The sequence below is a fragment of the Mchenga conophoros genome, linkage group LG16 (genome assembly GCF_057382185.1).
Source record: "Mchenga conophoros isolate Kocher_MC1m ecotype Shallow Benthic linkage group LG16, M_conophoros_male_GT1.1, whole genome shotgun sequence".
Lineage (NCBI taxonomy): Eukaryota > Metazoa > Chordata > Actinopteri > Cichliformes > Cichlidae > Mchenga > Mchenga conophoros.
Window position 1 is genome coordinate 18,435,006 of NC_140541.1, and position 22,619 is coordinate 18,457,624.

Sequence of the window (22,619 nt, forward strand, 5' to 3'; positions counted from 1 at the left end):
CAAATTTCCTTTATTTACACAACAAGCCGTATTATCAAAAACAACATTGTCCATACATTTTGTCTAACTTTATTAAATGTGACTTCTTTATTTATTTATTATATTTCTAAATACCAAATAGGCAATATTGCATTTAAACAAAACGATGGATGGGACTCATTTACAAAAAATTTACTTTCAAATGTGAAATAACCAGAGCGTCCTAACTGAGGTTAATGCAGGTAAATGAAGAGTCCCGTGACTAACAGATGCTGACAGTTCATGGTTTCTAATCATTTACTTTCCAATTTAAGATAAACTGCAAGTAAAGGGGGAAAAAAAGTTCAAACTCAGCACCCAGCATCTGACAAGGATAAGAAAAACACCTCACTGTACATTAACTAATTGTAATAGGAGCAGATGAAAGCCTGGGGTTCCCAGCACGTAAAGTCGTTAAACTTCCCGTTTCCTGAAAAAGACGGACAAACACAGGGTAAGAAATAAAGTAAGTGTGTCTAATAATTTAATGTGAGATCAGTTCAGCTTTATTGAATACATTAATCATATTTATTCAGCAACGTAACTTCTTACTGACTGGTTGAATAATTAATTCAGAGCCATCTTATGAGTTTGGGAAAAGTTCGATTTAACTAACATAACTACAAATTTTTGCATAATTTGCAACAACACAGACAGATTATCCTTTTAAATAAAGAAAGAAAGAAAGAAAGAAAGAAAGAAAGAAAGAAAGTCCATGTAAGTATAATCAGATAAACACTGTTTTAGGAGCTAGATTGCACCTAGATTGCAGAATTGTTCCGCATAAATTTTCACAAGCACCACCACCACTATTTCTGTATTTTGGGCTTCTTTCAGCTTTGTAACACTGGTATCTGTGCGTTAGTGATGCTAAAAAAAAATGCTAAAAACAAAAATGAATTAACACAAATGGAGGAAAATGAACTAAAATAAACATCTTGGATTAAACCGACTCATACCCCAAGGCAGAACTTCCAGGCAGTTCTCCTTATTTGCTGTGTTATTGGGCTCCCCTGACAGCCAATCAGCGTAGTCCCATTTGGACCCGTCCAACCAGATGAAGCGACCAGTCTGACATGTAACAAGAGATTAATGAGAGTTAATCAAGAGCAGTAGTTTAACATAATGAGTCTCTAGATACAACACATCAGGGACACGAACAAGGTCTCATAGTGCAGTTAATACAAAGGTAAATCATTATTTTGTGCGCTCAACAAGTTCAAGACCTCCACAGATCCCCAGCTCAAAATACATACGTCTAGAAATCGAAGCCCTCCAATCCATGTGCGCGTATACTTTCCATTTTCCTTCAGTATCATCTTCATCAGCTCAGCGTGGTTGTGATTGCTTGTGATGGAGGCCAGATGGCCACCGGGGAACGTTTGGCAAAAAAGCTAAAAAGGAAACAGTGAAAGATCCACATTAATGTCAGAGTTTATATGGAGTCATTGGTGCTTAAATGGAATTACAGAGGATGCATGAATACCTCAGCATTTGCAGGCGTCTTTGGCCCTTTAAAGAACTGGTAACACTTCTCTCCTAGTACTACACCAGGGCAAGAGCGCCGCCCTGTGGTGAAAATTGAGATTACAACATTTAGTAATTTAGCTGGCCTCAGAATATGCACACATGACTACATTTCTGTCACTCTAATTACTTTCTTTGTGCATATTCAGTATGGGTGTTTTACCTTGCATGGCTTGTTTGAACCTGCTACGATTTTCTTCTTCTGACACCAGACCAGTCGGCTCACCATCATCAGGCTCAATCTGGTCTTCTGTTTCTGGCTCTCCATAGAGCTGCACTTGTGATTTTTCTTCCCCTGCGAGTGGGGATTCCTGTTCTTCAGACCTCGCTGCCATCTTAGCTTCTTCATTTGGAAAATAGTTTTCCATAAGTGACACTGGCTGCTCCATTATGTCCAGCGCTGGCCCTTCTTCCAAGATACTAGGATTTTGAAAAGGCTCTTCCATCATCTCAGGCTCCAGTTCCATCACTGGTTCTTGATCTAAAGCATAGTCCCGCTTCCTCATGAACAACTCCTCTTCTGGCAAAGGTTCAGCTGGGCTATTATCATCTAGAGGCTCTAACTCCATGATTGGCTCATCCACCATTTCATTTTTCGCCTCCTCCTCCTCCTCCTCCTCTGGCTTAGGTTCAATGAGTGACTCTTGACTCTGAAATTCTGCATTTGCAGCCTTTTCTTCTTCTGTCAGTTCTGATTCAAACAGGTTGTCATCATCTAGAGGCTCTAACTCATCCACCATGTCATTGTGACTTTCTTCTTCTGCTTCTTCTACCTTTTCTTCGTACTCTTCTTCTTCTTCTTCCAGACCAGAGTGAGCTTGAAGCTGCATAGGCTCCTGATAATTTTCTTCATCTAACATGTGCTTCTCCTCAGGTTCTAGCTCCATTAGAAGTTGATCTGGCTCAACTTTTACCTCTGACTCCACCTGGAACTCGGGGTCATCTTTGAGCTCTTGGTCACCCTCACCTTCTGGATTAACTCCAGCCATTTGAGCCTCAGCTTCCACAGGAACCTCTGCTTTAGCTTCTTGCTGTGCTTCAGACTTTTCCTCCACCTTAACTTCTGGCTTCACTTTGACTTCTAGTTCCACTACACCTGCTTTCTCCACCTCAGCCTCAGCCTCAGGCTCTGCTTTCACCTCTTGCTCTTCATCTGGCTTTACTTTAACCTCTAGTTCTGCCACATTCTGCTTCAGGTCTTCTTCAGCCACTTTTTCCTGCTGCTCTTTGGAGGGTAGTACGGCCTGTGGTGCAGGATTCTCCACCTGTACATGACCCTGCAGTGGAACCGAGTCTCCCAGCAGAGGGAGCTGGTTTTCTTTAGTTAAAACTGGACTTTTTTCCACACCACGGGGTAGTGCTGGCAATGCCAGAGCCACTGCAAAGAGAAAATATTTGAATAATTACTGAAGAAATCACACAGACATCAAACTTTAATAACAAATGCTATGTCTTTTTTTGGTGGTGATCTACCTTCTAATTGTGGGGGAGCCTGGTAGGCCTGTTCAGTTCAATAGCTAACAATCCTCAACCCAGCTTTGGTTTTGAAACACTATATAAGTGAAGTTGTAAATGTTCTAACCCATTAAAAATAGCAACATAATCATTACTAGCTGTTATATCAATATAACACCTAGAAAGCAGCTCATAATGAGTGAATGAAATGTTTTCATTTGATTGATTACATCTTACAAATGACTTCAAATCTAAATTGATTTCAGCTATTTAGGAGAAAAAGACCGTAAAGAGCACAGATCGGTCACGCTCGAGCAGCCTCTTACCTGCAAGGCTCAGTGAGAGCAGCGCTGGCGTCTTCATCTTCATCTAGATGTCAAAATCTGTAAAACTGTTTCATTGACTGTAGACTGACTGACCATTAATGTTTAGCATCTGGGCTTCAACTGTTGGATTGTGCACTTTGAATCTTTATAAATAGTGTTAGTCCCTCCCATTTCATTTAAATTTCCCATAAACTCATAAAGGTGGGTCGTCTCCCTCCCTTATCTTGTCTAAAGTGCTGTTTTTTTTCTTTGTTTCCTTCTGGCGAAGTATAAAGTTCATGTTGTTCAGGGCTGCAGACTTGATTCAGAGGTCTGACCTCCAAACAGATCAGAGTAATAAATGATGTCAGTAAGAGACATGAAATCTGATCACTGTTTTCACGTGCGCTTGTTTTCGACGCCTGACACGTGAGCAAATAAAAACTGAAAACGTAAACTGCTTGTTTATCTGTTGGTTGAACTTTGATAGTTTTAGGAAGTAGAACAAAAAGCGTGCTTGACAACAGATATAAAGAAATATTGGCGGATGCCGGTGTTATCTCTAAGCCTCCTAGTAAACGCGTCTATGGTATAAATGTGAAAATCCTAGAACGTTGAGCATGACGTTGAGTTCAGCATCGCTGAGCTTCAAACTCTTACAAGATTTTTAGTAGCTAAACCAATGTTATCACTTTGAAAATAGATGACTTCCTTCTGGAGTTATCGTATTTACAAATTCAGGCGTCTATGATGCCCACCCACACATCAGGGTGACGGCAGTACTTCATCGGCCTTTTACAACTGAGTAGTAAAAGCTGAAGACTGTCTTAAAGAAATACAGTATGAAAGTATATAGTTTCCTAGTAAGGCATGTTGATATTTACCTAACAAACTAACCTTACAAGCTATAACATCAAAAGTTTGTACAGGAATAATTGTCATGTGTCTCCACAATAACCCACCACACAGTCAGATACTGATTATTAATTTATTATTACTATTATCATTTTCTCTCTTGGACAAAATTAGGACCAGTGCTTTTAATTTGCAGTAAAAGCAAATAAAATCAATATTCAGTGCAACGAAATGTAAATATTCTCCATCTAGTTCACATGCAAATATAATATCTTCATCCCTTCACAGTAAAAACTAAAGGTGTTTATCAGATATAGAGCTTGTTTTGATGTTTTTAGGCTTCTCATTCTCTGCACTTCTACCATTAAAGCATACAACAATACAGCAAAAAGCAGTGAACCCCATAATGCACATCTACGGAAAAGGTTCTCACACCCTTACAGTGACTTTCTTTAAGTAGTCAGTCGGGAAAAAAAATGCAAATGAAGGAAAATCTCTGATGGATTTAATGGAAGCAATTACAGTTTATCCAACCGAAACATGTCAGGCACCTATGGATGTGACATCCTGGAGGAGCTGCACTATCTGTGGATCCTGAATGTGCTGCAGGGACCGTCTCATATTACAGCAGTGACAGACAATAACAGAAAGCAAAAGTAGAGAAAAATCAGTCAGGAAAGAGCCAGTCTGTGGCCACCAGCTTCAAAGCCTTTCCCTTTTTTGGGGAGGGTTGTCGTGTTGTTGCCTCTCCAGTGCACCTGTTGTCACTTGGATTTTCACTCCATTCAGTTTCCACCAAACCAAAGCCTAACATTAAATGGCAGCTGTGTCGCTCAATATTCATGGACTGTGGTCAAATCCTGATCCTCTGTGATATGTTCAGGTTTTACAAGTTGCTGAATGTCGCTGTTTGATTTATTAAGAAAGAGATCGTCGGCCAGTAGACTGCTGCTTTCTAAGAGTATGTTGGATACTCTTACGCTGAACACCATGGGGATTATTGCAGTCTCTCTTTGTTTTTTGTATGAATGACTGTATTAAATATTTTAGAAACTCTGTGATGAGAGCAAGGGTGAGCACAGCGACAGTCCTGATCTCATAGTGTGGCTCAAGGTTGTTGGTTTGAGTGATATCAACAAAACAGAGCTGGGATCTCTGATAACTTTGGCAGCTCCCAGTTTGGGTTCAGGAGACAGACAACCACTCTACTTTTAAGAATATGTTTAAAACTTTGCTTTTTAATAAAACTTACAGTTATAGCTGGATCAGGTTTCATGCATCTCTTGGTTATGCTCTTACAAAGAACAAATCAGGTTTTTGTTGTAGTAAAGTGTGAGGTGGACAGCTGCTCCGCTGGCTGTTATCAAAGGTCACCGTGCATTTGAAAGTCACCCGTCCTCTGAGATTCACTATCTGACTGACTTTGTTTCTGTATGTTTGTGTAAAGTGAGCAGTGGTTGCTGAGATGTGCTGCTATGCATGTGCATGTGTGTGTTACATGACATCAGTGTGTCCCGCTCCGAGCAGAGCAGCTGGGACTGTCGATTGTGAACAGGTGTTGCAGCTGAGATTTAGGGAGTTAGTGTTTCACTGTTTCTCTTTGTGTGTACTTACGCACACGTGTCTGGATGTATGTCCCCCGTGTGTGTCTTTGTGTGTGCGTATGGCCACAAATGTAAGCATGTGTGCACATTAACCAGAATGAGTGACAATGTACCGTTGTGTGGGCGCTGGTGGTGAGAAACCTAATAGCCAGAGACACAGTAGCTCAGCAGCAGCTGCCACTTCTCTCCGACTTAGGCTCATCACTGCAGACATATGGAAAACTCCAACCTCTGTGATTTCCATTCTTTATATGCAGGCAAAGGGTTACATGTTCCCAAGAAATACTTAAAATAAGTAGAAACACAAAGGCATCAAATACATTTATTTGTACTATATAAAAGCCTTTCATGAACAGAGCCCTTTACAGTACAGTTACCTCTACAACTGCAATTCTGGAGTTGCTGCATGGTTTGGGACTCCGGTGGACCACAGTGAGAGCCATTATTCATGACTGGAGAAAACTTGGAACAGTGGTGAACCTTCCCAGGAGTGGCCAACCTACCAAAATTACTCCAAGAGCGCACTTTCAACTCATCTAGGAGGCCACAAAAGAACCCAGAACAACATCTAAAAGAACTGCAGGCCTCACTTGTCTCATCCATGGGAGATTTCTGCTGAGTAAAAAACTCCACAAAGTCTCGACTCACATTTGCCAGAAAACATCCTGATGATTTGACTTTTGGGAAAATATTCTGTGGACTGATGAGACAAAATTAAACTTTTAGCAAGGTTTGAGTCCCGTCACATCTGGTGTAAAACTAACACAGAATATCATAAAAGAACATCATACCAGCAGTCAAAGATGGTGGTGGTAGTTTGATGGTCTGGGGCTGCTTTGCTGCTTCAGGATGAAACCATGAATTCTGCTCTCTTCCAGAAAATACTGAAGGAGAATGTCCAACCATTAGTTTGGGTCCCTTGGCTTATAAATGGTCCATGTTTTCACTCCTGCTCTTACTCATATTTGTGTAAAGGATAAATAACATATAAAAATAATTTACACGATGAATGTACATCCAGTAATTTTTAGCTTTCGTTCAGTCGTTTGTCTCTACCAAGCAACAACCTTAAGTGCTAGAAACTGAAGCCAAAGTTGACGTGTCAGGCCCACTTGAAGCTGGCTCCTAAAGTTTTAGTATCTATAGCTACTTTCTCCTTTTCATAACAACTTTATTTTGGGAAAATGTTTTTTCTATAATTCGTCCACTTTGATACTAGAGTTTTGGTGTGGCTGCTTTGACTGTCCAGACCAGGCAGCTGTCAGCAGGTTTCACCTCTGAAGTCACTAAACTGTTGCTATTGGAACCTTTCAACCCCCTGAGGTCTAAGTCATCATTAGTGACTAACCCTATATTAGTCAGCGAAAGGCAAAACAAACATGTAAATATTATTTTGATGTTTCTTTGTTGCCTGACTGGGAAAAAACGATTCAGCTTGCTAGCCAGCATTAGTGGATAAATTAGCAGTCAACCCTCTCAATCAAATTCACCCACTCACATATGGTGTCAAAATACTGTGATGGCAGCAGGTAAAACTAAAGGCCATTATACACTGAACACGTTGTGAAAAATCAACATGAAATTCTCAATTTTACAGATCGGAACTTGCCGTGTGAGTTATATACACACCCAACACAAGAAACTCAACACGTTCTTAAACAAGAAAAGGAGGAAATGGGCATTCTGATTTCATCCCATTTTCACGAGACAGCAGCAACTGGGAGATCTCCATAGTTTGATCCAGCAGTTGAAGCTGGATCACGGCCGCTTTCGTATATGTTTCAGTGTGCCAGTTTGAACTCTTGGGAGCACATCTGTGGAGGCAGGTAAATCCTTTCAGAGAGCCTATGAGCGCACTTGTTGTTCCGACACAAGAAACTGGAAAAATCTCAGTAGGTTACAAAAATAAATGCCAGTGAAATGACATGGTCAGTTGAACTGCTGCATTAAGAATACGTGAGTCCGAAAAATATTTTGACTCACGAAATATTCACAGGGATTTTAAAACCCTTTAGGCTGAGGCTTCAAAGTGTGAAGAACAATCTATTTCCATCTTTTATATACAGTCTGTGGTCTCTAGAGACTACAAAAATGATGTGATGTACAAAAAATTCCAAAGAGCTTAGTGACAATGTAGTTAATAAAAATGTGTTTCATGTAACGAATCCTCAAACGCTTTTGTGTTTAATGGCTGAAGAAACCATTCAAAAGCTTCCTTTCTCATTACTACTACATTACTACTCGATACTACTACAGCCGGGCAGGTCCCCCTGTCAGAAAGAAAGGCTCATGTTTCCTCTGAGAGCTTTGTCTGAGAAGAGGGGGTGGTCACCCTGAACTTGTGCACGCGCCCCGTAAGTTGTCCGGGATACGTGAGCGCGCACGTGGCCGTTGCACATGAAACTTGAAGAAGCTGCAGAGAGTTTAGAGTAAAACTCATCTGCTCCACGGACACCGACAGACCTCAGGAAAGAGCTCCGACACCCGAGAAAAGCCATGAAGATGCTGGCGCTGCTTCTGCTCATCACCATTTTGCACAGTGAGCTTTTTATTGTGTTCAAAACTTCAACAATTTCTGTTTTGATACTGAATCAGAGAGTGTGTGGAGCTTTTAGAGTCAGCCAATTTTTACGTTGCATTTATACACAGTAACAGTGCAAACATGTATCCATACGCGATGTGAGGTTGAACTACATGTTTTATGCATTTATTTATTTTAATGTCAGACCTTTTTACAGACTTATAAATATGTAATTACGCATTTTCTCCTCTTTCTTTCATTCTATTGCAATATAACAGTTAAGGACCTACTTTATTTTACTAAAGAAAACAACACATACCACCGTCTTACGTGATTATGCAACTCAAGTTTTATCTTATTAAGCTGCAAGAGGCCACCGAAACAAAATGTAATTTTGGGCCAAATTAACAACTTTAGAAACGACTGCATGTAGGCTAAGTGTCAAAACGGGCATTTACGAGGCTCTGATATTTATTGATTGATTATTAGTGTGTGAGTTGTAGAGCTTGTGCGTGATTTCACAGACAGCGCGGAGGAGGTGCGATGTGTTTGGGGAGTGCAGTGGGGGTAGAGATTGTGCAGGGAGTGGCTGGGCTTCATGTTTACACTGAACCCGCTCTGATGCTGTTTGAACCCGAGATCCACGGGCTGATGAGACGGATCACGTGACCCCCGCGGAGGAGATTGAGATCCCAGAGTTTCAGGGAAGATAGCCCCTGACTGACCCTTAGTTGTTAATTGGACTGAGATGAAAAAGCAGTAAAGAAAAAATGCATTTGATGCTGCTGTGGGAATCTTAAAGGCCAAAGGCTGTCGTCCAAACAACATGTTTTACGCAGTTAATTGCGTCTTTGACGTGCATGTGTTTTGATTTTTCTTGTATTTACATGTGAGGACCAAAAGTCCTTGTAGAGATGAAACGATTACAATCTGTTTGTTTAGACACACTGCCTTTTAATATACTCTGAAAATATTTTTTTCATTACTGCACAGGAGGTATCATAGGTGGTTTTTCAGTTAGGTTACAATGTCTCCTTAAAACAGCAGAAACCCTAAAACACGTAACTTTTTTTAATAGTAGAAGCGGATTAAGTTTTAGGGTTTTCAAGTGCACATTTGAATAAAATAAAATATGTAGTGTTAAAACACCGTTATTATGCATTCTGTATTAAAGTAAAAGTAAAAGAGTGCAGGGTGTTCAGGATCAGTCAGCAGAGATCCTCACAAGTGTGTTTTACAGATGTCTGTGCATGTGTATGCTATGCCAGCTGAGAAGGGTAAGGTTACTGTCATAAAGAATGGCTTTGTGTGCAACACACACACACACACACACACACACACACACACACACACACACACACACACACACACACACACACACACACACACACACAGAGTGTGCCACACAAGAAACATGCATCGCTACATCGCTAGTCAGGGGTTAAAGTGGGATTTGGCAGGTGTAGTTTGGGTGTAGCATTGGAAAAAGAATTACTAAGAAATAAGTTACAATATGATGTTTTTTGGGCTCCAATATAATTTTTATTTATTTTTTAAAATCTGTAGAGGTTTTAATCAGCTGACCTGTGCTGCTACATTATTGTTAACTGTTTTTTAAAAACAAGATATAAGCAAAGGCTTCTGATTTTCAGCTGTTGACACAATCCAGCTAATATAAAAGTTAGAATTCAGAGAGCGAGTCTGATCAGAATCATCATGTGAAAAATAAACTGATGTTTGCTACCCTTTATATACATCCTTTTTTTTTTTTTTTTTTTTTTAGAAGGGGAGAAAGAAAGAGGGAAAGAGAGAAAGCTGAGAAGAGGGACGGGGGAGAAGGGCAAAAGACAAAAACCAACAGAACGGGCAGAGAAAAAAAAAATGCATATATATCGATCACCTGGATCACCTGTTGAGAAAGAAAAAAGAAAGCAAGCAGAAGAGAACAAGAGTAATAGAATAAACAGCATCACAATGATATATGGGAATATGACAGTAAATACTAAATGTTAAACATTATTGTGCAGCACATAAGATCAACAGAACACAGTGTGCTTTGAGGTAGGAGCCAAAAAGGGTGTAGTTTGTGGGTGTGATCACCCGTGTGTACACCTGTGAGCATGGACGCGCTTGTTTTTTGTTTTTTAAAAGGTTCCTTCATGTAATAATCTGCTAGAGGGTGTGGGGGGGGGGGCCACAGCCCCGTCCTCCAGGGCGTGAAGCAGGTGTGGAGGAGATCAAAACTCCAGACATCCAGAGGCCCCCAGAACACAAGAGACCAAGGAAGACCAACAGAGGGGCAGCTGCGCCACTGTCCCGGAAAGAGCTGAGGAGAGTCCCAGATGAGGGCTCACTCAGCAGCCGCGGAGCAGAAGCCAGGGGGAGTTGCAGTGACGCGCCCGTGAGCTCCGCCGGCAGCCAGCTGCGCCTGAGTGACCGAGCCCCAGGCCGAGAGGCCGGGGGCACCCCACCTCCGAAGTGGCCCGAGCGAGCCCCAGGCTCCAGGCCCCGATAAGCGGCCGCCAAGGAGTGAGCCGGTGTGTACCTGGACGCCCATCCCCGGACACAAAGAACCACCAACGCACCGATGTCTGAGGGGGTCCACCACTGGCAGGGGAAGTGGTGGTAGGGGGAGATAGGCCTCCAAACCTTGGAGGGCCTGAGATGTCCCCAGAGAGGTGGCGCCTGACACCCAACCTGACATATAGACACAGACATACAGGCACACACAGATACAAACATCCATTCCCACCCTCATGCTCTCATATGCACTTACTCCACACTCAACCAACGTGGAGACAGACATAAAGAGACGCTGTACACACAATCACACTCCCCAAGCGTACTCTACAAACCGGGTCTAGGTGCCCTTGCCCCTGGAGGGGGGAACTGCACCCAGACCCAGGTGGTGTTTCCCTTTTCCCTGCGGTGGGGGGAGGCAGACCGCCCCGACTCCGCAGCAGCAGGAAGGCTCCACACTCCAGACCGCAGTCGGACGGCCAACTCCTCCTCCTAGCCCCCCTGCTCCAGCAGGTCGCAGAGAATGGGGGTGAGAGAAGACTCCAAACCTCCCTCCACCCGCTCATTGTAGTGTTGATGCATGTGTGTTCTAAGGTGCATTTAAAACCCAGGAGGGCATGGAGCTACCTGCCAGAGAGCAGCAGGTAAGCGCATGGTCCCTCCTGCTAGCCCTCAATGTCTACGTGTATTTAAAATTGAGAGGTGGGCAACGATGCCAGGGGTGGGGTGTACACCCTGATGGTACTTTGGACTCCGTGTATCGTGCCCACCCCCAAGATCCTATATGTATGTGTAATGAGAGTGTGAGTAATGTGAATGTCTAAGTTGTGGGATAAAATTGAGGCAGAGGCAGCCAGAAGGGGACAGAGGGGGGGGGGGGGGGTAGCCTCCTCTGCACCCTGGTGACATACCCAAGCCCTCCAAGGCCCTGCATGTGTGGGTGGTTGTGGTGGAGCGGGAAGAGGGAGGCAGCTGGAGATGGGGAGGAAAGGAAGGGAGGGGCAAGTGACCCCTCCCTGGGGCCAGCTCCCCCGCTGACCCCAGTAGGCACCCCCATACTCCGCGACCCGCCAGGTAAAGGGGGCCCAGGCCCATCCAGACCGGGGCCCAGTGCAGCAGCGCCGCCCGGCCCCACAGAGCCCGGGACAGTCCACCCAACCCCACCACAGAGAAAACTGCACCCACCCCACCATCCACTCTTCTTCCAGACTACATAAGACAATAAACACCCAGGCTGAGATCTTCCTCCACCTCTCCTGTATCTCCTACCCTTTATATACATCCTAACATTGCCCACGGACAACACAGCCTGCTGTGCACCAGTAAACGTCACTACAATACTGCAAACGTATCGGTTTAGCCAACACTAAACTTTACCAGACTGCTTGGTATTTTCACGCAAATTTGAATAGCATAGAATTTGTAAGCTTCAATTAGTTTGTCACATGTATAATTCCAAAATCGGGTTTAAAAACTCTAAAATCAATTAGGACATTATATGTAAGATTTAAATTTCAAGTTTCAAGTTAAACCGATTTCACTTGATGACCATTTCCTACCCTTAAAAATCTTCTTGTCCTCTCTTTTCTTACCTCTTTCTCCATCTCTCACATTTACAACTATGCATTTATTAGCAGTTATTTTATGTAAGACTGCACAGAAGTACTTTGTCACACAATGTTTTTACCACATATTTGTCGTATTTTTCGAGCTGTTTGCAAGTTTTATTTGAAATCACCAGCCAAAAAAATGTCACTCAGTTCATGCTCGCTCCTCTTCTGTATCGCTAAATGCTGGACGGAGTGACTGAAACTTTGAACACCGTTAAAAAGAAAAGAAAAGATGCGTTAAAAGCACAAGTGGGCTGTGGGATATCATTATTTTGTTATTACTGAGCATAATCCATACTGTCAGTCTACAGCACATGAAAAATTAACTCATTGGTCAGTAATATGCATTAATCTGTTTATCGGATTTAACTGCTCGTTAACTGAAGGACCGTTCCAGCCCACTTTCTCCCCATCTTTAATCCTCAAGTACAAGCCTGTTATGTAATTCAGTTTTACTACCAGTCTCCTCTCTGCTGCTTTCAAATGTTTATTTTTTTTTTACTTAAAGCACACTTACAGCTGATGGTCACGTGACACATTTAAGTTTCACAAAGCAGCTCCGCTTCAGTTTACGTGATGTCAAGGGAGTATCCTGTAACAGCAACCTCTGCGAAGCTTCCAAGTTCTACAATAAAAACTTTATTTCCAGCAAAATTGCTTGCCAATAATATAAAAGTCAGATTTTACAGCCACGTTTGAAGCGTTTATTTATTTTTTAGGTGGCGTGTCACTCTAAATTATTTTCTCTTATCTCTTTCTGAAGGCGTCTGCTTAATGTCGAGGTAAACGTGGGTGTTTGATTGCGTGTGCTGAAGGGACAGATCACTGAAGGCGGTTATCAGGTCGCCTTAAAGCAGCTTGTCAGAGGGCCATCCATCACTTGCATTCCTGCACAGCACCGCTCCTGGCACCACCAGGATGTAGCTCCACACTCAGTGTCTGTTTGTCTCTGTCGGCATGTATTACTATGTTTATGGGCACCAGTTGCAGTTTGAAACTTTTCTTGTGAAGAACATTTTGCGTTGTGAGAACATTCAAGCCCCACAGGTTATTACTGCTGTTCTATACTTTGCGTTAAGGCTTCGACTGGAAAGTCAAATGTGTGTGAGTGCGACTGCTTCCACACAAAAACCAAGCATTAAGCAAACGTCCTGTTTACATATGAGTAAGCTTCTTGTGTCTGATGGTTTACCATGTAGCTCCTTGATCTGAAACTATAAAGATGTTTAACATTTCCATTTATGTGCTCCAGTAAACATTTAAAGATTGTACTCGATGGTCTGAGAGTAAAACTGGTCTTTCACAGGACGCTGATCTTCTCTCTTCTGCAGGTCCTGTCAGTTTATCAGTGACAGTAAGCAGCAGTAAACCCAAAGTGGAGGTTCACGAGCACACTGGTGAGACCGACGCTGCAGTTTTTCACATTCCTGAACATAATTTGTCTGCTATCTTAAAATGGCCACAGTCTTATTGTTTCATCTTAATAAAATATATTTCATATTTAACCTATTGTAATTCCAAATAATAGGAAAACAACAAACTAGATATAAACATATCTAATATCATATTGTCCAATTTCTGTCTTTTTCTCCTCTAAAAAACACATTCATGTTAACTGAACACTTTCAAATAATTATTCTTTATTGAAAATTGCAACTACCAGAATATATTTCAGAATACATGGATATAAATAAAGAAATACATCATCCGTAGTCATGAGTGTGCATGAGTTGGTAAAAATCAATTAGTTTGAGACATTAAAAAAGGTAACGTAAGGATTAAAGATGAATATTGTTTTACTTTTACTTTTAGACGCTGTGCTGTCCTGTGAGTTCAAGACAGAGAAAGATCAGAACCCTCGAATCGAGTGGAAGAAGAAAGGAAAGGGGGTGACTTTTGTTTACTTTAATCACAAATTCACAGGTGAGTGACGGATCATTACTGCACGCATTTGTTTTTAAACTTAACCTGATTTAATAAAGAAGATTTTGTGTGGCCTTTTTTTTTATGTTTGCTGACACTTTGCTTTGATTGTTTTCTTTGTTCATCATTCTCCGTCTTTTGCACTTTAGGGTCTTACGCTGGACGGGCTAAGATAGAGGGAGCGACGCTGACGATACACTCCGTCACTCAGAAAGATTCAGGGGAGTACCGCTGTGAGGTGACAGCCAGCGAGGATCACGTCAACCTCGGAGAGGCCACTGTGACACTTAATGTTCTTGGTATGAATATATTACGAACGTACATAAGGATAGGGATAGGACAGATCTGTGTAAGAGGTGAACACTAAACTATTTCAGGGTGCAAGTCAATGGTACTTAACTCCTGTGATGTGACATGTGAAACAATAACGTACATGTTGGTGGAACCAGGAGGATTCACAGCAAATCTTTTAAATGTGATTGTATTGCACAAATAACTGCAAACAATTCACACAAGCCTCCCTCACCTGAATTGTGAGATTAGGGTGAGGACAGTCGTTAAAGGTGCAATATGTGGAGTAATTTACGATAGAAGCAGTTTCTTGATAGCATGGAGCAGCCACTCTGAATCCGCTCTGCTATGGATAGGAAATTATAACTGTTACCTCAGTGCCCGATCCGTTTATGTTGGACTGCTGTACAGGGTGCTACTCTGAGTAACTACCCCATCTCAGGCTATAGCCATATTACATTAACCTTTGGACCACCATGACTTTATTAGCATGCTAACTTTAGTAGAACTCTCCATTATGCTTGGCACATGGGTTGTTTTGCACAGACAGTGAAATCACCACAGGTCTGTACTGTTTACATCAGGTGTCTCCACTCAGGCAAAACCTCCACATCGGCGCTCGTATATGTGGAAAAGAAGTCAAAACTGAAAGCAGAAGGTGTGTCATCCTTCAATTACATCACAGTGAGGCGACAAATGTTGTGCAAATTCAAATGTCGTGTTCATTTAACAACAGATACATCATAATTTTCTCCATTAAGGTAAAAAAAATGATATAGAACAAAGATTTTCTCCATTTCTGTCAAATGTTGATGTCCAAGATACATGGTAATGGTTGCTAGGTGACAGGAGCAGAGCATCCAGTTTAACAGCTAAGAACTTCTGTGCGTCTCTGTCTTTACGTCCTTTTGAGGATGCGATCCCTGAATTTGGACACATCCAATGAAATCCCTGAGACCTTTTCTGCCACTTTTGTTGTACGGTGCTGTTCACCACACCGAAAATGGTGAGCGCAAACGAGCTGTTACACAATATCCGAGCGGCTTGGTAGTGCATAGGTGTTAAAAATGACAATCTATTAATAAATCAGGTTGATTTTTTGTGTTTCAACATTTTTAAAACTTAAATGTGTAAAAGTGCTAGCCAGATGAAATCAAATCAGCCACCCTGCTGCTATGAATGTTAGGCCAGCCACCCACTAGCCATCAGTGAAGTGTGGTATTATATGATGTGGGATGTTAGGTTATCTCACTTCAGATCAAGATGAACTTTGTGATGTCGAAGACATTTTGACATTTCATTCAAAGAGAAAATAGAGTTATTTCGTATCTTTTGGAAATAGGTAAAAATGGTTTCTTTGACACATCCTCAGCTTGAAATGAGAAAAAATGGGAAAAGTAACATTAGATTCATAACTTGTATAATGTATAATAATATATATATTCTTTATTTTCATTGTGATTTTAATCAAGACACATATGGTACTTTTAAAGGAAACACAATGTTGTGTTCTTCCCTGTGCGGTACATGTGAATATACTCTGCACTGAACGTTTGAACTCAAGGCTGTCAGGCAAAAGTCTACATTGCCTCACTCAGCTTTCAGAAATTATAAATGAATTGACTATTTTGTGCATTCCTGCTCGAAGAGATATGGTTGTTTCTCTGAGGTTCGAGGATAACGACTCAGTAGTTTATGCATTCCTGCCATAGCACAAAGATCCAAGCTTCTAGTTTCCACGTGAAGGTCCAGCACGCACATAGAAATACCTCTGGATGCCCTTTGATATTGTTCCCATTTTATTTACATTTCCAAAGAGAATTTAGATTTTGGGGGTTTTGCAGTTTGCAGCATGAAGTAATGAGTTTACAGAGTATGTGAGATATATTTGGCAAACCACAGAAATTGTGCAAATAACAACTTCTTATAAACTTTATAATCTCTTCCATTAGGATATGTTGCAACAGGCAGACTGTTTTGTGCCAGTGTAGTTTAATTTTCTTTAAGATTATTCACCAACTTATTGAAAAAAAGCCTCATTATTATTAAATCTAAATGTCATTTGAGGTGATTACATATATACTTTCACAAAAATAACATGGTTGCAAAACAAGAGTTTCACGGATAAATTCTGTTGGCACTCTTAATACAAGTCGTGAAGTCACACGTGTCATCATATTGTGGTAAAACTACACACAGTTTCTTTTACATTGTTAGATTTCAATGTAGGTCGATGCTCACATGTTGGTCATTTGTGGACATTGTAAAGATAAAAGAATGATCGCACAAATGTTTTTTGTTGGTGGAGTTCCTGGTTGGCAGCCTCCCAGCTGGCACGTGTGAAAGCCTCACTTTGACTGATATCTCTGGAGTGATGTATGGGAAACATGTTTGGCTGAATAGACACTTGGTTGGTGGCTGCAGGAAATGCACTTCCAGATCAATACATCAATCTGACATAATTTATAACAAAAGGAATCATCAGACCTCTCTAGTTTTGCCTAAAAAAGTCTATTAAGTGATATTACACTATGCAGATGTTAACATTTTAAGCATTTGTAGGGAGACTTTCGTGTTGTCTTACAAATTGAAAACATAATATATTTAAAAAATATATAGTTTTACCTTTCTCTGTCTTTCCCCCCTCTCAGTGCCGCCTCATGTCCCTTCCTGCAACGTGCCAAGCTCTGTGTTTGTAGGGTCAGGCCTGGAGCTTCTCTGTAAGGACAAACTGAGTGTGCCTCCCGCTACCTACCGCTGGTACAAAGACAACAAGGCACTAACAGCCACGGGAGAGACTCCTTACAGCATTGACACAAACAAGGGCACACTGGTGAGTGCTACCTAAAGTTTTCAAATACAATATAATATAATGTACAGAATGTTATACAAGGGTCCAAAAACACAACTGTTATTCCTTTCGTGTACCCTGCCGCCTGCCTCTGTTTGTCTGGAGCAGAAGTTTAAAAGTGTGTCCAAGGTGGATGCAGGGATGTATCGCTGTGAGTCCTCCAACAGTGTGGGGGCGCCCAAGAGCTGTGTGGCCCAACAACTCAAAGTTATTGACTGTAAGTATTTTAAGAAAGTACTCACTGGAGATTATGCATCACGCTCTGGAGACCAAATATTAAAAAAAAATCTGATTCTGCTGCTTCCAGATCCTTTGAATATGACGATTTTAATAGCAGGTGCTGCAGGTTTGGCAGCGTTCATGCTTTTCTGCTGCATCTGTGTGTGTGTCTGCCGACACCGAGGCTGCTGCAAAAGTAAGTAGTGCAGTGCTGCCACAAATGTGTTCAATTCAATTCAATTTTATTTATACAGCGCCAAATCACAACAACAGTCGCCTCAAGAGCTTTATATTGTAAGGTAGATCCTACAATAATACATGCAGAGAAAAACCCAACAATCCTATGAGCCCCTATGAGCAAGCACTTTGGCGACAGTGGGAAGGAAAAACTCCCTTTTAACAGGAAGAAACCTCCGGCAGAACCAGGCTCAGCGAGGGGCGGGGCCATCTGCTGTGACCGGTTGGGGTGAGAGAAGGAAAACAGGATAAAAGAGCGCGTTTAGGCGTGTGAGAAAAACACTCGAGTGCGTCCTGTCATGTAATAATTCTGCATTATTCGCGTAATATGCCAACGATTTGTCACGTCCCGAGGCGTTCCATGGGAATGTGAAAGGTGACCGTCTGCGTTCCTATGCTACGCACCGGATTGTGCATGAAATCGAATGATACTCCCGCTGTAACACACCACCCAGCTGTGTATTCCAGCCCTAACCACCACCTTAATCATATTATATAGTGTTTTCCAAAGCGATTTAAGTAAAATAAACGTACATGTGTAGATTCATTCCAAACGGTTCTCGAACTCGTAATATAGGGATGTGTTGGGTGACCAAAAGCGTAATATACCGATGATTTGTCACCTAGCGTAAAATGTTACGCTTTGGGAGTGAGAACGTGTTGTTTTTTCACACCTTCACTTATATTTAGTCCATCCATTTGGACTTGTTTCTCAGAGTGCATGTCAATTTATTGATCTGCACCTAAGCAACCAGATGAGTGAGCAGCTATTTTTTTAGGCTGTCAGCAATGGATTCAGCCTTTTATTTAAAAAAAAATAAATACCAGATTAGATGAATTTCGTCTATGGCCGTGGAACAGGATTGAGTTGACAAATGCAAAGTTTAATTGTAAACAAAATTAGAATGAGAACAATCACGTGTATGTGTTTCTGAACACGGTACTTTATCAAATATCCAAGAGCTATTTGGGTGGAAGAGGTCCTCTTTGCCAGTCTTTCATATTAAAATGAATAGTTTTTGCAGAAAGTATTTGGTTATTCTTCTGATCAGGTTGTAATTCTAATGCTCATGCTAATGTTTTGAAAACAACAATAAGGTGAGAAGCACAGAGAAAACAACTCTGATATATGTAGTAACATAGTGTCACCATTTAAAAATGCTCTCGTGAAAGAATCCTTCCTGCATTTAAAGCCTTACCTAAAAAAACCCCTTTCAATTGTTTGGATTTTACTGCTTTCAGATTTACTGTTTTACTGCTCTTCTTATCACTGTTTCTTGCAAGCAGTTGTTTTCATCAATAAACTCTCTTTGCACAACCGGACTTAGCACCAAATAACAGAAAGACACATTTGGTGACTAAATGAAGGGTTTGGTAGAGACCCAACAGAACTAATAAGAAAAACTTCAGTTAAACATAAAAATGACTACTTGAGTAAATCTCTGTATTTTCGAGTTCTCCCAGAATTGAGGTATTGTGACCACAACTGACAAATTTTCATGTATTGACTAATTTTTTCTTTGTTTTTTATTCGAACAGAGAGCAAGAAAACAAAAAGGTGAGAGTTTCTTCTTCCGCCCTGCATGTTGCCCTTATTGTTATTCCAAAATAATAAGTGTTGACTAAACTGCCCTCCCCCTTGCCTTTCAGCACCAAGTCCTACAACCCTCCTCCTCCTCCCACCCGCAATGTGAGTGATCAAAGGCCTCGTTATCAAATCAGGGCTTGTTTTGCATGCATTCATTTGGAATGCAACTGTTGATAAGCTTCCGATAACACCAGGCACAAGCTAATGAAAGGAAATGTGTCACTGTATGTCTCTCTGCTCCCTACAGCTCAAGCACTACAAACAAACTCAGTCCTTCATGATCTGAGGGCGAAGCCTTCTTCCTCTTTGACATCAAACCATCCAAAAAACCAAAGTAACTGCAGTTACTGCTCAAAACACCGGGAGGTTGATCGACTGTCGCCTGCTCGATGCCGTCTGGGATGGAGATGAAGATCGAGGCCTCTTGAAACGTCAAGCAAAAGCAAAGACGTGAAATACTTAGCAACAGGTTTGCTGCTTTGTAAATAAAATAACGCACTGACAGTTTAAAGGTAGCTCAAGCACACGTCAAAATGTATGACTTTACCACTTTATCAAATGCTGTGTAACTGTTTTCACGATGTTCTTTGTCTTCAGTGTTTCAAAACACTTCTAAAATTGGTTTTCCACCTTTACTTGGAGAACGTTTTGGCTCTTTAGTCCCACCTACTGGTCAGGAACTAACCACCCACAGTATTACTGCATACACTAAACCATGGATCGAATCCTTCTTCCTGGTTTCACTTAATATTACATATAGAGATACTATTATATATGTCGTTATCTTTCTCTTCGTGTTTTTACATATTTTTCTAAACCTATTTGTGAGCCGATCTCTTCTGTATTTTTATATCTTTGGTTGTATTTGCTTAAATTCTGATCATATAAATTGAGTGAGAGATGAACAGGTGTCTGCACACACTGAATGACGTTTTGGAAGCTTTGTAAATGTTTTGTACTCAAATCTTGTGATGACTTTAATCCAATAAAGAAAGGATAAGAAAGCTCTTTGCAATTCAAGCTGGATTATTTACTGTCACAGAGTCAGGCACACACTCAGGGCGGGAAGTACAATATGCTGATTTGTGCTGTGACATTAATGTCGGTATGTGTTCAAAGTATTTGTGCAAATTTCAAAGAACAGAAACAGGATTTACATTTAATCCTCAACATTTTGGGCAAAGCTGCTCTCAAAGCAAACTTTCCAAATGCTTTTTTACTCTGCACTGGAAGTTTTTGAACTACAGCAAAACTCCCACTTTATGTAAGATTGCACAGTATTGTGTCCCCTTGTCCCACATATTGTTAACTTTTGACATTTCTATTGGCGTCTTTTATAAAAACAAATTGTCTGCTGCTCAAAGAGAAATGTTTTTCTAGTACTCAAAAACATTGTAATAGTTCTTGTCATAAAAAAGGAATACGCAAGTGTACAAAGAAAACATCGAAACAAACAAGCTCCATTCAAATTGAATACAGTGTACCTGTCCTTCACATACCACAAATCTTTAAACTGCACTCATAGTGTTTCTTCTTTCATCTCTTCTGCTCCAAAATGAGTGACTATGCTATTCTTTGCCACCCGTTTGGTGTCAAAGAGAGAATCTCATTTGGGAACTGAAATTACTTTTAAAGGTCATTCAAACTACTTAATATACTGTAAAAATAATGTTGAAATAAATAAACTGATTATTACTGCACGCTGTGAACATAAGCAACAACAGAATTAATATGCTTTCCTCTGCTTACCCACTATGATGTGTGGTTTTAAGGACTTGTGTGATATGATCTCTCATCCCCTCTGTGGGTTTTTGTCTTTCCAGTCAGGCTAATAGGAGCAAAACTTTTAATACTAAAGATGAAAGATTTTATAGGAGTCATCACTTATTTGTAGCAAACAGCTTTTTGAGTGTGCACACATTCCTTACATTCCTCACTTGACCACTAGAGAGCAGTGCAGCACTGGCTGTATCTGTTCATACCACCAGAGACCACAGGCCTGTGGCTACAGGATGCCTTTATCTATTATTTGTCTACGAACAGTAGCTCTATTGTCATTCTCCTTGTGTGCTTTTTGTTCTCCTCATTGTGATGCCCATAAATTAAAACCCTGAAATGCACTTGTTTCCTGCAGCTTTTATTCCATTTTCTTTTCCAGGGGAAGATCTATTATCTCTTAATGCATCTATATTTTTTTTTAACATTTGATTCACGTTTTACTCAGATCTTCAAGATCCGTAATGGCTACAGAATGCACAATGTCAGGAACCGGCAGGATCTATTCTCGCACATGGTAATAACCTTTTCTAATGATCACAGTAAGCACATCCTATTGATCTGCTCTCTATGGAAGCTCAGATTATTCTCTGTCTCTCTGGCTGCAAAGGACATTAGGCGAGCTATAAAACGCAAATGTTCTCACAATCTGTCACGTGTGGGGGAAATGTATCCTCAGTGGGAGCCAATTTTGATTTTAGCATAATGACAACACATTTTTGTTTCATTTTTTCAGTAATTAACTGCTCACCATTGGGTGTAGTGTATGCAGATGAGATGCCTTCCACGCTGTAGGCCTATGCATTGTGCAGACACTTTTTATGTCTGTCTGTGTAGTGCACGATGGCCGCTAGCTCTCAGCTTAAAGCAATTATTTCAAAACTCATTAAGGTTATTTTGAATGTTATTTTAAATGCACCAGATTAAGACAGAAATTTCTATTACACATTTAGCCAACAATGGAGCACGGCAAGAAAGGAAGGAAGTGACCCTTCTTAGTTTGTCAACACCTACAAAATGTAAAAAAATCCTATTTTTAGATTTCAAAAACCTTTAACCTTCTGAATCTATCTGGTTTTTGAACAACATGCGCTTTATGTAAACTGAGCATTGCAAGTTTAAATAGTGATGTAATTTGTTCGTTCTTGATCCAGTCCTGCAAAGTAAGAGACTGTAGATGTTTTGCATTCACAGATTGGCTTTAGAAATACATGAATGTTTGAGCAGCAAAATGGATTTAAAGTGTCAAAAGTGAAAATACTCAACATGCAGAATGGCACCATTCAGAGTGTCACATCAATTTGTGAATTGTTATAAAT

General features: G+C 40.9%; 2 protein-coding genes across 2 annotated transcripts; one reads left to right on the forward strand and one right to left on the reverse strand.

Moving 5' to 3' along the window:
* On the reverse strand, positions 1 to 3,447 carry LOC146556575 (uncharacterized). The gene is made up of 6 exons (XM_085249260.1): positions 3,327 to 3,447; positions 1,709 to 2,923; positions 1,505 to 1,587; positions 1,275 to 1,412; positions 978 to 1,089; positions 1 to 448 (listed from the first exon to the last, which is right to left on the reverse strand). Exons 1-6 carry the CDS (start codon positions 3,367 to 3,369, stop codon positions 381 to 383), a joined length of 1,659 nt encoding a protein of 552 aa, XP_085105386.1. The 5' UTR covers positions 3,370 to 3,447; the 3' UTR covers positions 1 to 380.
* A 4,733-nt stretch (positions 3,448 to 8,180) lies between these two features.
* On the forward strand, positions 8,181 to 20,525 carry jam2b (junctional adhesion molecule 2b). The gene is made up of 10 exons (XM_085249167.1): positions 8,181 to 8,303; positions 13,747 to 13,812; positions 14,228 to 14,338; positions 14,488 to 14,637; positions 17,281 to 17,462; positions 17,589 to 17,697; positions 17,788 to 17,895; positions 19,476 to 19,494; positions 19,587 to 19,626; positions 19,772 to 20,525. The coding sequence occupies exons 1-10, from the start codon at positions 8,261 to 8,263 to the stop codon at positions 19,808 to 19,810; spliced, it is 867 nt and encodes a 288-aa protein (XP_085105293.1). The 5' UTR covers positions 8,181 to 8,260; the 3' UTR covers positions 19,811 to 20,525.
* The last annotated feature ends 2,094 nt before the right edge of the window (positions 20,526 to 22,619 follow it).

Coding starts and splice junctions, on each gene's coding strand:
- LOC146556575 (XM_085249260.1), bottom strand. CDS start 3,369: ATGAAGATGAAGACGCCAGCGCTGCTCTCACTGAGCCTTGCAG. Junction 1,413..1,504: donor AGACGCCTGCAAATGCTGAG/GTATTCATGCAT, acceptor TTTCCTTTTTAG/CTTTTTTGCCAAACGTTCCC. Junction 1,090..1,274: donor GAGGGCTTCGATTTCTAGAC/GTATGTATTTTG, acceptor GTTACATGTCAG/ACTGGTCGCTTCATCTGGTT.
- jam2b (XM_085249167.1), top strand. CDS start 8,261: ATGAAGATGCTGGCGCTGCTTCTGCTCATCACCATTTTGCACA. Junction 13,813..14,227: donor GGAGGTTCACGAGCACACTG/GTGAGACCGACG, acceptor TTTTACTTTTAG/ACGCTGTGCTGTCCTGTGAG. Junction 14,638..17,280: donor TGTGACACTTAATGTTCTTG/GTATGAATATAT, acceptor CCCCCCTCTCAG/TGCCGCCTCATGTCCCTTCC.